Here is a 15,998-nt window from a genome sequence, read left to right as displayed (position 1 = left end):
CATCTCATCCTCTGTCGTCCCCTTCTCCTCCTGCCCTCAATCTTTCCCAGCATCAGGGTCTTTTCCAATGAGTCAGCTCTTCGTATCAGGTGGCCAAAGTTTTGGAGTTTCAACTTCAACATCACTCCTTCCAATGAACACACAGGAATGATCTCCTTTAGGATGGACTAGTTGGATCTCCTTGCAGTCTGAGGGACTCTCAAGAGTCTTCTCCAACACCACAGTTCAAAAGCATCAATTCTTCAGCGCTCAGCTTTCTTTATGGTCCAACTCTCACATCTCACATACATGACCACTGGAAAAACCATAGCCTTGACTAGATGCACCTTTGTTGGCAAAGTAATGTCTTTACTTTTTAATATGTTGTCTAGGTTGGTCATAATTTTCCTTCCAAGGAGTAAGCATCTTTTAATTTCATGGCTGCAATCACCATCTGCAGTGATTTTGGAGGCCCCAAAAATAAAGGCAGCCACTGTTTTCCCATCTATTTGCTATGAAGTGATGGGACCAGAGGCCATGATCTTAGTTTTCTGAATGTTGAGCTTTAAGCCAACTTTTTCACTCTCCTCTTTCACTTTCATCAAGAGGCTCCTTGGTTCTTCTTCACTTTCTGCCATAAGGGTGGTGTCATCTGCATATCTGAGGTTATTGATATTTCTCCCTGCAATCTTGATTCCAGCTTGTGCTTCTTCCAGCCCAGCATTTCTCATGATGTACTCTGCATATAAGTTAAATAAGCAGGGTGACAATATACAGCCTTGACGTACTGCTTTCCTATTTGGACCCAGTCTGTTGTTCCATGTCCAGCTCTACCTGTTGCTTCCTGACCTGCATACAGGTTTCTCCAGAGGCAGGTCAGGTGGTCTGGTATTCCCATCTCTTTCAGAATTTTCCACAGTTTATTGTGATCCACACAGTCAATAGCTTTGGCATAGTCAATAGAGCAGAAATAGATGTTTTTCTGGAACTCTCTTGCTTTTTCAGTGATCCAGCGGATGTTGGCCATTTGATCTCTGGTTCCTCTGCCTTTTCTAAAACCAGCTTGAACATCTGGAAGTTCACGGTTCACGTATTGCTGAAGCCTGGCTTGTAGAATTTTGAGCATTACTTTGCTAGCATGTGAGATGAGTGTAATTGTGCGGTAGTTTGAGCATTTGTTGGCATTGCCTTTCTTTGGGATTGGAATGAAAACTGACCTTTTCCAGTCCTTTGGCTATCCCAAACTATTTTTGAAAGTAACTATACAAGTCTGCCATTGTCCATTTCTCCATCACCTCTTGGTGCTGACTGATTTTTAAAATATAATCTTTTTTATGGCTTATAAAAGCCTCATTGCCTCCCTCTCTTTAAAAAACATGTTTTTTATTGGAGGATAATTGCTTTATAACGTTGCACTGGTTTCTGCCATACGTCAACACGGATCAGCCACAGGTATATATATGTCCCCTCTGTCTTGAACCTCCCTCCCATCTCTCTCACCATCCACCCCTCTAGGTTGTCTCCGAGCACTGGATTGAGCTCCCTGGGCCACACAGCAAGTTCCCACTTACTGTCTGTTTTACGTATGGCAGTGTATGTGTTTCCGTTTACTCTCTGTATCCGTCCTGCCCCCTTCTTGCCTACTGCCTTCTCTTCCGCCTGTCTGTGTGTAGACAGTATCCATGTAGACTTTAATTTTATCTTTGTCTCTGTTTGATTTTAATTTCTCTGAGATCAGAGTTGACCTTCTACCTCTTGAAAACTGATCAGAGTTGTGCACGCAATAGATGTCTATGATCAGTGTAATTTATTTTGTATTTCTGAAGCATTAAGCTGTTAGTGAAGGATAATGAAGCACAGATTGTGTGTATGTGTGTTTGTATATATTCACAAATGCATGCATACACAGTATTAAGGAAAGTACTGTGTCTTATGAATAATACATAGAATCAAGGTGATTTAGTATGGTAAAATGGGAATAGTTTTGATTAGGGAATAAGAATTTTCTACTAATCTTCCTAATCTTTACATAAGTGAGACTTCACATTTTTTCCTTTGAGTGTTTACCTGTTTAGAATTTTTTCACCAGCAGGTACAGAGGTGCATCTGCTTTTTTTTCCCCTATTATCCTTGCTAATTGTTTCCCCTACCTCTCCTCACCATTGTCTTTGGCAAACCATAATTGTTGACAGGGGTAATATCCAAGTGTTATGAATTTGGAAATCTTGTGCCTGGTCTCTTGAAGGCTATTAATGAAATGCCTTGGATACGTTTTGTGGGTCATAGGCAACATCAAGGTGGATAGATGACATTATGAAATATAATGAATTGAAAAATAGTTGCTTTTGAGTTAATGTCAAGATTTTCAGCATTAAACCTTTGTTTTTAAATTACTGGCTTTGAAAACTTAAAAAATAAGACATAAATCTTGAAGACATTTCTTTTTTGGTTTCTAGTAAGAATCACATTCTGACATTTAAACAAAAGTCTGCAGCTCAGTTTAGCTATTTCCAGATAAATTCTGAACAAAATCATAGCTTATTTAAAGCTACTAATATGATTAATATAGGTCATTGTCAGAGACTGAGTTATATTTTGGGTCTCACCTCTCACCCATTTTCCATCCTTTGTTGCTCTCCCTCTCTGCTTTCTGATAGTCTCGGATTTAAGGTGCTCATAGGCCAAAGCAGAAGCCAGTTATGGCAAGTGGTTGTATTGCTGTGTGTTACCACTGTATTGCAAAGTGGTACATGGACACAAACAGTATAGAGCAGTGGTCAAAGGCATGCCGCTGACTGGCTGTGACACGCAGCCTCCGATGTCCGGGTCCTCTTTTGCTACAAAGTACTATTACACTTACTTGCCTCTTAGGGTGATATGAGCACTGAAAAAAAATTTAATCGCTGTTAAAGTGCTGAGATCACTGCCTGACTTTCAGTAAGCACCTCAGTGAATATTTCTTGTTGCTGTTTTTATTTATTGTGTAATTTTTGTAATGCAGAGTTGAGTCAAGACCAAGATGGGTGTTTTCCTAACTTATTGCCTAGTAAATCAGGAAAGACTGTTGAAGACATAAATAACTTTTTAGCTTAGTCTTTAAGAATGCTTAGGTGTATATCACATGGCAGAGGGTTAATGGTATTTCATTTTGAGAGCTACATATACTGAAGGTATGGGGACATGTAAAAGCACAAGATACAAGATGTTGGAGAGCTACAGGTAGCTCAGTTTGTTCTTTCTCACAAAGCTGTTTTGAGGAATAGATGAGATCCTGAAACCACTTTGTAAGGTATCAAGCAGTTAAAAATGCCATTCTTTTTACATTTCTTTTTGTTCCCTGGGCTAGAAGCATGTGAATTTTATTGTTTAGTTGCTCAGTCATGTCTGACTCTTTTGTGACCCTCAAAACTGCAGACTGCCAGGCTCCTCTGTCCATGGAATTTTACAGGCAAGGAAACTGGATTGGGTTGCTATTTCTCCTTCTCCAAGGGATTTTCCCAACCCAGGGATCCAACCTGCATCTCCTGCGTTGCAGGTGGATTCTTTATTGTTGAGCCACCAGGGAAGCTGAACAAATGAATAACACAGCCTAATACAGGGAATTGCCCCTCAAGAAAACATGTTGAAAGAGCAGTTAATAAGGAAGTGAAAAGAGAACTGGACATTCAGAAGGAAAGAATTTAGCTTACTCAAATAATTATGAGTTAAGCTTAACATTTGTTTTATAATTTAACCTTGAATAGTGTATGTTTGGGAGAGCATGAATTGACTCACTGTGTGCCTGAATTGTGTTGTGAAAAATATTTGACTTAATCATAACATGTGACTGCCACCTGGCCAAGTCATATCAGATTCTTTTAATGTTAACTTCTTCATCCAAAGAATAGGGATGATAATGTCTATTTCATCTTTTGTTGTAAGGTTAATATGGAATGTGCAATTATATTCTCTTTAATGGAATTCTGCTATACTTACTAAACTCAATCTTCAAAAACCTTGTATTCACTAGACTCTGCCTCAGATTCCACGAGAAGGCCATAGTAAGAATGAAAAGTTTGTGATACTAAATATAGTTATATAATGTGCCATAACCTCTGGGTGCTCTTTTTAATTTACATATAAAAATATATAATGTGAGTGGATTGGGTTCTTTTTATTTTTTTATTTTTTGGCTTGGGTTCTTTTTAAAAGACAGTGGTTTAGGTTCTTTTAAATAAGATTTATTTATCTTTCTGTGCAGTTAAACAGACAGATTACTTTTTTAGGATAAGTGAATTTTAAATAGTCAACGGTTAAGTATTTTTGCTCCTTAGTGAAACTGAGGGGTCATTTATGTATAGACCTGGTAGGATTACTTGATCACTTTTTAAGTAAGACTGGAGGAAGAAGACTCACTACCTCATTACTGACCTTAATTTTTGTACCATGTTTTACAGTTATATCCTCTCCAAGTTCTTAGTATTTGTGAGCATGGTTGCTTTCATAAAATTTAGTAACTTAGAATTTTCTTTAAAAAGGTGTAAGACATTCATAATGATCAATGAATAGGTTTAATTTAGCTTATGAATTTGAAAATATTATTTTCTTAAAAGAAAATGTGTAAAATTAAGAAATATGTGGAGTTACTAATGAGTAAGACCAAAAAATGCTTATAAAAAGAGAATTTTCCTAACTAGCAATTTGACTCAAAATTATTATTATTCTTCTGCTAGCCTTTTGGCTTTACTCTTTTGTTAGTTTCTATTGGTTGGTCAAGACACATCGCTTTGCTAATTTTGCCATAACCCCTGGGTGCTCTTTTTACTGTATCTCCATCTTATTTTTCTTACATATACTTTCATCACCTTTCTGACACTGTTTCTATAGTATATTTCTATTTGGTGATTTACATAGTGAACTTTTTCTTAGACAAGTGTTCAAGAACCAGGACTGCTGTCTTTCTCCCTCTGGTGCCTGCCCTTACTCCTCCCCTTGAGGGAATAGCATTTGCTGTGTCCGCTTGTGCAGCTTCTTCGTCTGTTCCTTTTTGTACATGAGTCATGAATACTTATTACTTAACTCCTTTTGCCACTTTACCAAATTCTGACTTTGTTTTCAGGTGACTGTAACTTACTAGTTAGCCCCACCAGACTTTGCTCTTTTCATTTTTTAAAAAGAAATTTAATGCAGCTTTTGTAACTAATCTGTGTTTGCTTGTGCATTATGTTTCGACTTTCTTAGAAAATGTTTTTTTAAATGTGTGTTTTTAAAGGCCAGAGGCTTTGCCTGTCCTCTGCTATTTTTGTATTATCCCCTTCTAGCACACTGCGTATAAAAAAGTGAGTATAATAAGTGTTCATGAATGACTCTGACTCATCAGGCGTTTATAGTGGCTTCTTACCCTGGCTGTCTTTCTTATAGAATTGAGTCAGAATTATGATCCATGCCTCATGTGTAAATATCTTAACTAAAAATACTCAATATTAATTCTAAAAACTCCACTTTGACTAGGCTTTGACATTTGATTAGGCTGACTGACCCAGATCTTTGATCAGAGGTATATTTTGTACTTCATAGTATTGAGTAAAATAACAAACTATAAGGTAGGTAAGTGATGTTTTTTAGATCACTGTTTTACACACCTAGAAAGAAATTTGAATGAGTCTTAAACTTGTGCATCTTAAAAATGTGTTCATCAAGAAGAGCAAAAATAAGGGATCAGTAGTATTAAGCATACTAGGGCAGTAAATGGTATTGTTGTGCTAAAGCTCTTACTAGCTATGAAATTGCAAAGCCAAAAATCAGAATTGCCATACTGTTATTTAAAATAATTTTTAATAGCAGAGGGATAGTTTTAATTTTTAGCTCAAATGGGAGATTATAAATATGTTACACACCCTAAAGAATCTAGTCAGTAGATTTTAATGTTTTCATTTTGTTCCAAAATTTTGTTGGTAACCCTTAAATTATATTAGTAGAGTTTAGTGAAGTGGAACAATAATAAGACCATAAGTTAGTATATAACAATTTAATTCTTCTTGTTTAAAATATTTTCACTGTTTTTATACTATTGACTAAAACATTTAGTAGGAAATGATATTGCTCTAAAGATTTTTGAAATAATTGGAACAATTAAAAATATTAGGAAAGGAAAAAAATTGTTAAATTGGTATTTCAGAACTTGACTGAAAAGTTGCAGAAGAAAGAACTGGACTATACTCAGTTAGAAGAGAAACATAATGAAGAATGTATGAGTAAAAAGAATATACAAGCAAGCTTTCATCAAAAAGACCTGGATTGTCAGCAGCTTCAGGCAAGGTTATCCGCATCTGAAACCTCACTGCAAAGAATACAGGCAGAGCTAGGTGAAAAGGGAGAAGCTACTCAGAAGCTCAAGGAAGAGTTGTCAGAAGTGGAGACCAAGTACCAGCATCTCAAGGCAGAGTTTAAACAGCTACAGCAACAGAGAGAAGAAAAGGATCAGCATGGGTTACAACTGCAGAGTGAAATTAATCAAGTAAGAGCTGTTACTTTTACTTACTGTACTTCCTCCTATGGTTTCTTCATGTGTTTGACCATAATATGGTTCATTAAAAAAATTGTCTCTTAATTTTTTGTATCCTGTCTCGTTGAGTTAGATCTCATTTCGGTTACCCCTAAAATGATAGTATCTATCATATAGTATTGTTGTGCATTGTTTATTGGTTATATACATACAAATTGCTTAAGATGGTACCTGTCACATGGTAGGTACTCAGAAGGTATTAGTTACTGCAATAATTCATGTTGTTGATCATAAAATTAAAAATTAAAAAGATTTTTGTCTTTTTTCTTGTTATTAATTTTCAAAATATACTTACTATTAAACCAATAATATAAAAATTAGATATTTAAAGAAAATTAGTTCTAACAGCTGTTCTTTATTAACTATTTTTTATATAAATAATATCTATCAGATGAAGTTTAATGGAAGTTTTGACTTTGCTATTAATTTATGAATTTTGTGTTCTAATTATTTCTTATAGGTACCATTAAAAATTAGTAGGCAAATGGAAATTTGAGGGAGATTAAAGTCCTCAGCCACTTTTTTGAAAATTTTCAACTGTTTTTACTAAGATGGCAGTGATACTTGCTTCTGTGGCATTAAGCCTCTTCTTAGCCTGAGACACTCTTCCTATTTCTCGTCTCTTTGATAAATACTACTTCACTTGTCACATTTCCAGAAATCTTTTTCTACATATTGCCACTTCTCACCACCCCCCACTCCAGAGATGGCTTAAGCTTGTACATATCTCGATTACTTTACTTGTCATAGTCTAGCATATTATCATAACGTAGGTATCTTCACTAGACTCTAAACTCTTTGAGTGCAAAGACCATGTTTTGTTTTTTATCCCAGCTACCTGACATATTGCTTATCAGCAGATGTTTAGTGAGTAAGTAAGTGAATGAATAACTATAGGCCATCATAATAGAAAGAAACATAGGCTTGGGGATATCAATGAATAAATTAAATATGACTTAGATATTTGCCTTTTAGTTCAAATATACAGATTGGGCATTTATGGTTTCTAAAAGATACGATACCTTGTTTATTAGAAGTTAGAGACGGAAAGGGAAATAGAACCTACCTTAAATGATTTTGTAAATCTCATTGAGGTTAAAGGCAAGTACTATCCTACTGCAGTGAATGTGAAAATTAAAATGATTCCATATACTATGGGAATTAGGAAGAGCTCCTCTCCTGCTTTCTTTCTCCTATAGTACTTCATATTGTATAATTATTTAGCTGTTAGTGTGATCAAGAAAAGCTCATTGTGAGAAAGAGGTGGTGCTTGAAATTGTGAATATTGGCTAGGTTTTGACAAGTAGCAGTTTGAAGGCAGGAGGGTCTTCCAGGCAGAAAAATAAACTAGAGGTGTGTGTGCTAAGGTGCTCCATTTGTGCCCGACTCTGGGAGACCCCCTGGACCATAGCCTGCCAGGCTCCTCTGTCCATGGGATTCTCCAGGCAAGAATACTGGAGTGAGTTGCCATTTCCTCCTCCAGGGTATCTTCTCTACCCAGGGGTTGAACCCACGTCTCCTGCATTGGCAGGCAAGTTCTTTACCACTAGCACCACCTGGGAAGCCCCAAACTAGAGGCAGGGGTGTATTATAAGAACCAGTGACAGGCGTTTGCTCTGAGGATATGGTATATGTAGTATCAGTGGACTATTTTGAAGACTTTTTTATGTAGAGTCTTGAATAGCAGGCTGAGGAATTTGAGTTTCATTCAGTGAATGGAGGGGCAACAGGAATTTTTGTATTTGTAACTATTTGGTTTAGTCACATTTCTGTACAAAATAAAGAGGTCATGCTGAAGACCTTGAAGTGATACCATTTATCTTCTTCCCTTCAGTATGCTGTCTGGATTCTGCCTTCAAAATGAAAGTGAAAGTTGCTCAGTCATGTCAAGTTCTTTGTGACCCCATGGACTATACAGTCCATGGAATTCTCCAGGGCAGAACACTGGAGTGGGTGGCCATTCCCTTCTTAAGGGGATCTTACCAACCCAGGGATTGAACCCAGGTCTCCCTCATTGCAGGTGGACTCTTTACCATCTGAGCCACCAGGGAAGTCCCTGCCTTCAAAGCCTGACTCAAATCTGTCTACTTCTCTTCATCTATACTGCTACTACCCTAATCTAAGCTGCTGCCATTGTTCACCTGGTCTACTGCATTAGCCTTTTTATAAGTGTCTTTCTTCCAGGGGCCCTCCTTTATCTATTCTCCATACAGAAAAAGTGAAAACTGGAAGTGAGTTGCTCAGTCACGTCCGACTGTTCGTGACAACATGGACTATACAGTCCATGTAATTCTCCAGGCCAGAATACTAGAGTTCCCTTCTCCAACAGATCTTCCTGACTCAGGAATCGAACCGGGGTCTCCTGCATTACAGGCAGATTCTTTACCAGCTGAGCTACCAGGGAAGCCCATTCTCCACCCAGAAGCCAGAGACATTGTTTTAAAGTATGAAGGATGTAGCTTTATTTCTCTTAACCACCTCGCGTGGTTTTGGTTAGATTTTGAATCCAGATGTCGTCTTGGTCATGTAAGCATGTGTGTTTAGAATGGTCCACACTGTCTTCAGGCTCCTCTTCTACCAGGTGAAGCCATGCTGGTCTCCTTTGAGTTCCGCAAGCACACCGGCACTTCAGCAGAGAGCTTTCCTGCCTTAGGTCCTTTGCCCATGTTTTTTTCTTTGAGTGTTCTTTATTTTACTTGCTTAAGCATTGTTTCTTCAATAAAGCCTTTCTGGACCACTCTGAAAGGTTTCTCAGGTGGGGCAGTGGTAAAGAAGCCACCTGCCAATGTAGGAGATGCAGAAAATGCAGGTTAGATCCTTGGATTGGGAAGGTCCCATTGAGAAGGAAAGGGCAACCCACGCCGGTATTCTTGCCTGGGAAATCCTGTGGAGAGAGGAGCCTGTTGGACTACAGTCCATGGGGTCACGAAGAGTAGGACACAACTGAGCATGCATGCATGCAGGACCCCTCTATTTAAATAGATTGTTTTCCATTTATTCTGGACCCTTCTTTATTTCAGCAAGCTGCTGCTTAATAATATTTTTTATTGTATAGTTTTTTTTTATTGTATAGTTTTTTGTTTACTTGCATATCATATACCATTTCCTTTGTACAGTAAGCACCTTAATTTGAGAAATTTGTTTTATCCTGTACTCCATCTGTCTCTATACCTAGAGTTTTTAGTAAATATTTGTTGGAAGAATGGAAATGAACCTTACTTTAAGCCTTCTTTCACTGTCCTTAAAAGAGGGTAGGGATGAACTGGCTCTGTGTTGCTCTTTGCTGCATCCTCAGCTCCCCTTTCAGTGCTAACAAAAATAGATAGCAGGCAGTTGTCAACAAAGGACTTAAAAAAAAGAACCCCATATTCTTCGTATTTGTATCTTGAGCACTTTTAAAATAACCAATAGTGCAGATAATGTTACATAATCAAAAGATTGGATATAACCAGTTTACTCTTTTTAATTAAAAAAAAATTTTATATAATTTTTATTTTATTTTATTTTTTTATAATTTTTAAAGGTTACTTTTCATTTACAGTTACTGCGAAATACCATAAGCCTGTGTAACACCCAGTAGTTTGTATCTCCCACTTCCCCACCCATATATTCAACTTAACCTTGAAAAATTATCTAATATGCTATCTCAAATAGCATAGTGGTTTGTGAGTGTGGATTTAAGAACCGTCTCTCTGAGTTCCAGTTCTGTGGTCTACAAACTGTGTGAGCTGGGGCAAGTTATTTATTTGTACCTTAGTTTGCTCATCTGTCAAATAAGGATAAGAATAGAATTGTCTTCACAGGATTATTATAAGGATTAAGTTAGTTAATATTTGTGAACCTTTTAAAATAAGGCCTGGCACTTGACAAACATTACAGACATAATGAATAAAGTATGTGAGTTTACAAAACTGAACATACACATATATATGTATATCTCAAAATGTAACTTTAGGCTAGACAATTCTATTAATGATTCCAACATGTATTATTTTTACTCTAAACTTATTCTTTTCTGTAACACATTTACTCTAAAATGATATAGGCATTATTGGTTAAGGGATTTTGGCCTGCTTCCACTCTTGTTCAGCTTTGATTTGCAACTCATTTCTTTATTAAAAATCAGGGATTTATCAGAAATTGTAAAGCAGTGAATGGCAGTTAATTATAATATACAATATCTCTTTTTATTTACTGCTTTAGTAAATCTTCACTTCAGAGCAATAGTTACCTTTAATTTGGTGGTTCACTCTGTCTGCAATCAGAATCACCTGGGGAAATTTAAGAAATTATCTCTATCAAAGCCTTACCCTTGGCTCAGTTAAGTGATAATCTCTGGCATAGGCCCGGGTATTGGTTTTCTCTGTTATTGTACTGTGTAGTTGAGATTGAAAACTGCTGCTTTTTAAAGTGTTGCTTTTTGGCAAATGATTCCTAAACTTTCCTGAAGCTCAGTATTCTCTAATTCTGTTGTTAGGAAACATAGATTTCTGGGCTTCAGCTCAAATGTACCAAAGCTAAATTTTAGGGGACAAGTCTCATTATCTCTGTGTTAATAATGACATTGGAAGATTCTTATCCAGCAAGTGAGGAACTCCATGAGGGGTGGACGTAGTGCTTCTAAGAGATCACATATGGGGATTGGACCTACTTTTGAGGAGGAGAGGGTTTAGGTAGTTATTACAGTGCTAATTCACTGCATTTTAAGAAGAGGCAGGGGAAGAAGAAAATGTCAGCTGAAGGATAAGAATGTAATAAATGACTAACTGTTACTGATTCCTGTTTTATAACTAAAACGGGAGTGGAATGTATGTTTTACTTTAGAAATTCACTGCAGTTTTCTTTTTTTTTTTTTTGGCGTCCCTGGGTGGACCTGAAACTTTAGTTTTCTTTGAGTATAGAATATATTTTGACAGTCACATGTTGTTTCATAGCATAGGAAAATAGAGGGTGTCCACTTTTCTGATAGAACTTTATTTTTTCTTTGGCAGCTGTGAATTTTTTATGGAGAAATATGAAAGTATAAAGCATATCAATGTATATTTGACATAAAGGCTATAGATCCGTAATATTTTCAGATATGACATGAATAGGTTTGATTGAAAACAGCTGTATAGGATGCTTGTTATTAATCTTCAGCGTTGCCGAGGCACATGCTGAAATTTGACTTGATGTGTTGTGAAATCGGGGTGCACTCTTACAGTGGAAACCTTGCCAAATGTCTTGCTTCCTTATCTTCCTGCTCCTCTTTTTTGTTCTGCACTCCTAGCACTTGTGCAGTAATTCTTCTAAAATTAATACAAACCTTTTTTTTTTTAAACTGGATCTACCCCCCCCACCCCCACCCCCACCCCCCCAGCCAATCCCACAAGAGAAACCAGCTGTTCTTTCTGGTAAAATTAGAGAAAATAAGGAATTCCAGAAAGTGACAGCTCTTAGCCCCCAGACAAGTTTCTTCTTTAGTTTTAGCTAGGTGGCAATTTTAAAGTTAATGAAATCACCTAATATTTTAATAAATATTCATTCCTCTATTTTATTTAGAGATTGTGTACCAGTTTGAGGACTTGAGAATACCTTGTGCTCTATTGAGTACCTAAATGTAAGAAGTCGATTGTGGTGGTTCATGACTATGGGAAAACAAGAAGAATCATTTTGGATTTTTAAAAAACTAGTGGGAAAAAAAAAAAACAACTAGTGGAATAGGTCTGAGTGTGTCTTAAGTGTCTTTTAAGTTTTGTTTTAAGCTCCTCAAGTGATTGCAACAGTTATCTTTAAATAAGAGCCTCAGGTTCGCTGTGTGTGTGTGTGTGTATGGTTTTTAAAAGTGTAAAAAACTTGAAACCTGTGATATGATTAGTTTTATGTGAGTCATAGTTTATGTGATTAAAATTCAATTGGATCTTAGGTTCCTCTGAAGTACCATGAAAATTAATCTATTTCTATTGATGAAAAATAAAGCATTGTTTGGAAAGTAGGTGGTAGTAGAAATGATGATCAACATGTTTATACATATATATGTACTTTTTTTCCTTTTCTGAAGTTACATAGCAAACTTCTGGAGACAGAGCGCCAACTAGGAGAAGCTCATGGTAGACTGAAGGAACAGAGACAGCTTTCAAGTGAAAAGTTGATGGATAAAGAACAACAAGTGGCCGATCTACAACTCAAACTTTCTCGTTTAGAAGAAGAGGTAAAGTCACATTTCAGATGAGTTTATGTTAGTACCTCTATTGATAGATTTGAGGCATCTTAAATGTTGTTGTATTTAATCTTTTTATGGTCATGAGCTTTAATTGAATTTTTTTTAAGTTGGATAAAATTAAAACATCTCCAGTAAAAACATCCCATTATACTACATTAAGTCATTTTTGTTGAGATTGTATTCCCTAAAGTTCTCAACAGAAATGTACAAAGAAGGCTACTCTTCAGCTTCAGGCAGGTTAAATCCTTGGGGTGAACCTGTCAGGCTGCTCAAGAGGAGTCTTTCTACCCAGGAAGGACTGTTTCCTAATGAAACTGAAAAATGAACAGCTGCTCATAGCTTTATTGACACACAATTGGTGCATATAAACTGGGTTTGCACTTAAGGATTTTCTCTTTTAAAAATTAAGCATATGATTGAATGCTATCCTAATTTTAATCTGTGGTTGCCAAAAATGGTTAACTATTATTTGGTTCAAGTAAAAGGTATCATTAAACTGTGTCTTTTATTAGAATTGAACAAACACTGAGAGTTAAAATCTATAGCTGCAGCAAAAGATTTTCTCCTCCAAATATTAATGTGTAGATTTTGCTGTTGTTTCCTAATAAGTAACAATTATGATTATGAAAAAAAGTGAAACATACTGATATTGTTATTTAGATTATTGTTACAAAAATTTGTATATAATTCCTTGATCATATTAGCATATGAAAACAATAATAAACTAAATGCCAACCTGGAGAAGGAATTTTATTCTTTTCAGGATGAGAATCTATTCTTAAGGAATAATTTCTTAAATTTTGAGGTTAAAATTCTGTAAGTAATGAGATATTGCTTTTAAAGTTATAATTTAATTTTCTATTCAGACTTGAGAATTGTGAGATTTGAAGTAATACCAGATGTTTATATGATAGCATTCTGCCCTTAAATTGTTAACTGACAGTCTACATTTTTTTTTAAGTTGAAGGAAAAAGTAACCAGTTCCACAGAATTGCAGCATCAGTTAGATAAAACAAAGCAACAGCATCAAGAACAACAAGCTCTGCAACAAAACACTACGGCAAAACTTCGAGAAGCTCAGGTAAACAGTATTTGAAGTGTTAGCCTTTTAAACAAAGATGAACCATCATTATTCTTTTGTTGTGAAGTTGGATAATGCAAAGCACTTGATAATGCAAAGCAGATGATTTTTAGTATCTGGATAATTGGAAAATTCTTTTCCTTTGATTGCTGTGTTGAAAAAATTTTCTAAATATAAAAAAGTTACTATAAATATATCACTAAAATTTATATAAAAATTAAAATTTATTAAATTTCTTTTAAAAAAGAAATTGATACTATATTTAAGATATTATTTAGATTGTTATTTATACATAATACATTATTTATTAAAAATGACTTCTGAAAAATTTAAAAATGACAAATACATTTCTTAGTTTAGTTAACTCAGTAAAATATAACATTCTGTATTTCCTGTGATGGAACTTACTATTTATTGGCCATGTCTTTCCCTGTTTCAGCACTGTCTTATGAACATTAGAATTGTAGTTATAGGAATGTAAGTGATTGAGTTAACTTTGTACAGATTCTATAGTATAGCTCAAAAAATTAAAAAGTTAAATTTTTGTTTTGATATGGGGAGAGGAAGGTGGTACCCAGATGTTTGAAGTGAATTTGAATTTGACATTGATCTATTCTGTAGTCTTCATTAATTCCTTGAATATTATGGAACACTGTGTCAGGCACTGTAGTAAGCACTGAAATTAGAGTGCAGAGTCAGACATAGTGCCTGCTTTCTGGGAAATGGCAATCTAATGATACGCAAGCTAATGCTGGAGTTGAAAGGAGGCAGGAAGTAATACGCCTGTCTTTCTTGTCTGTCTTTGGATCGTAGCAAGGAGTCAGGTGAATAGAGATCCAAATATTAAATTCGTTTATTCTTTCATTCAGTCAGTCAACAAATATATATTAAAGTCTTCTCTTAGCCATGGAAGTGATTTTGTGCATATGGTGGCAGAGAAAACAGACAAAAATGTCTGTTCTCGTAGAGCTTAGTGAGGAAGACAAACAGTAGCCAAGGTAAATAGGCAGAATATATAGTATGTTAGATGTGGTAAGTGGTATGGAGATAAGGGTAAGTGGTATGGGAAAAAGGGATGGGGAGTAGGAAATATCTGGAGAGCTGGAGGTGGACTGCACTGTTGTATAGGGTTGCCTGGGAAGGCCTCTCTGAAAGATAAAAGATCTAAAGGAAGAGAGGGTGTGAGCCATATGGATATCTGAGAGAAGAGCATCAATACTTTAAAAGACCCTGAGGCAGGAGGAGTACTTAGGAACATCAAGAAGCCAATGGCTAGAGTGATGAGAGAGATAAAGGGGCACAGTCGTAGAGATCACAAAGGATCAGAACATGTTGAGCTTCATTAGTAATTTTAAGGATTTTATTATGAGTGAGATGAGAAATCATTGGAGGGTTCTGAGCAGTGGGATAGCATGATGGTACTTATAATTTCACAGGATTACTCTGTTGTATTGAGAGTAGACCATAGGGACACATCAGTGGAACAAATAAATGAGCTAAGAGACTACTTTAAAAATTAAGAAATGGTGTGGCTTGGAACAGAGTGTAAATAGTGTAAGTAGCGAAAATTAGTCAGATTCTAGATATACTTTTAAAGGTAGGGCTGACAGATTTACTGATAGATTGATATGGGGTACCAACAGAGAAACCAAAGATGATTCTAGGGATTTTGGCTTGGCTGGTTGGCAGGAGGGAGGTCAAACAAGATGAAGACTGGGAATCCTTTGGATTTGGCAACATGAGGTCATTGGTGACACTGATAAAGAGGAATTTGTAAAGAGAAGGAAGGTCGAAAGCCTGTTAGAGGGAGTTCCAAAGAAAATGGGAAGAGAGAAATTTGATATAATGAATATAGATAACTCTAGAAGTTTTATTATAAAGAGTATCAGAGAGAGAGGGTCGTAAAGCTGAGATAGAGAATTCGGCATAGGTCTGCAGCCACGTGGACTTTCTCATAATGTGCCTCAGAATTAAATTTTTTCATCCAGTCACAGACAAAGCTGGGAGGGGCTGAATTAAACATTCTTAGTTCCTTATTCCAAACTTTCCAGTTAGTTATATTCTAAATCCCTGGAGAGGAATAAGAGAAGGATGCTAAAGAGAACAGGCAGAGTTCTCATGAAAAGTCCTAAAAACAAAGAGATGTGATAAGTATAGTTCTAGGTGTATATATGTGTATAAATTATTATGAT

At 36.0% G+C, this 15,998-nt stretch overlaps 1 protein-coding gene across 3 annotated transcripts in view; it reads left to right on the top strand.

Annotated features, from left to right (window-relative positions):
• The window catches only part of EEA1 (early endosome antigen 1), a 123,659-nt gene that overhangs the window by 65,779 nt on the left and 41,882 nt on the right, over positions 1-15,998 (top strand). For all 3 annotated transcript variants that reach the window (XM_061125704.1, XM_061125719.1, XM_061125712.1), the window contains 3 exons: positions 6,137-6,475; positions 12,564-12,713; positions 13,687-13,806. In XM_061125704.1, the coding sequence (XP_060981687.1) occupies positions 6,137-6,475; positions 12,564-12,713; positions 13,687-13,806 (609 nt within the window). The remainder of the gene's footprint in view (positions 1-6,136; positions 6,476-12,563; positions 12,714-13,686; positions 13,807-15,998) is intronic.

The sequence above is a fragment of the Dama dama genome, chromosome 3, assembly GCF_033118175.1.
Source record: "Dama dama isolate Ldn47 chromosome 3, ASM3311817v1, whole genome shotgun sequence".
In the NCBI taxonomy this organism is placed as follows: Eukaryota; Metazoa; Chordata; class Mammalia; order Artiodactyla; family Cervidae; genus Dama; species Dama dama.
This window is presented reverse-complemented; position numbering and strand designations above follow the sequence as displayed.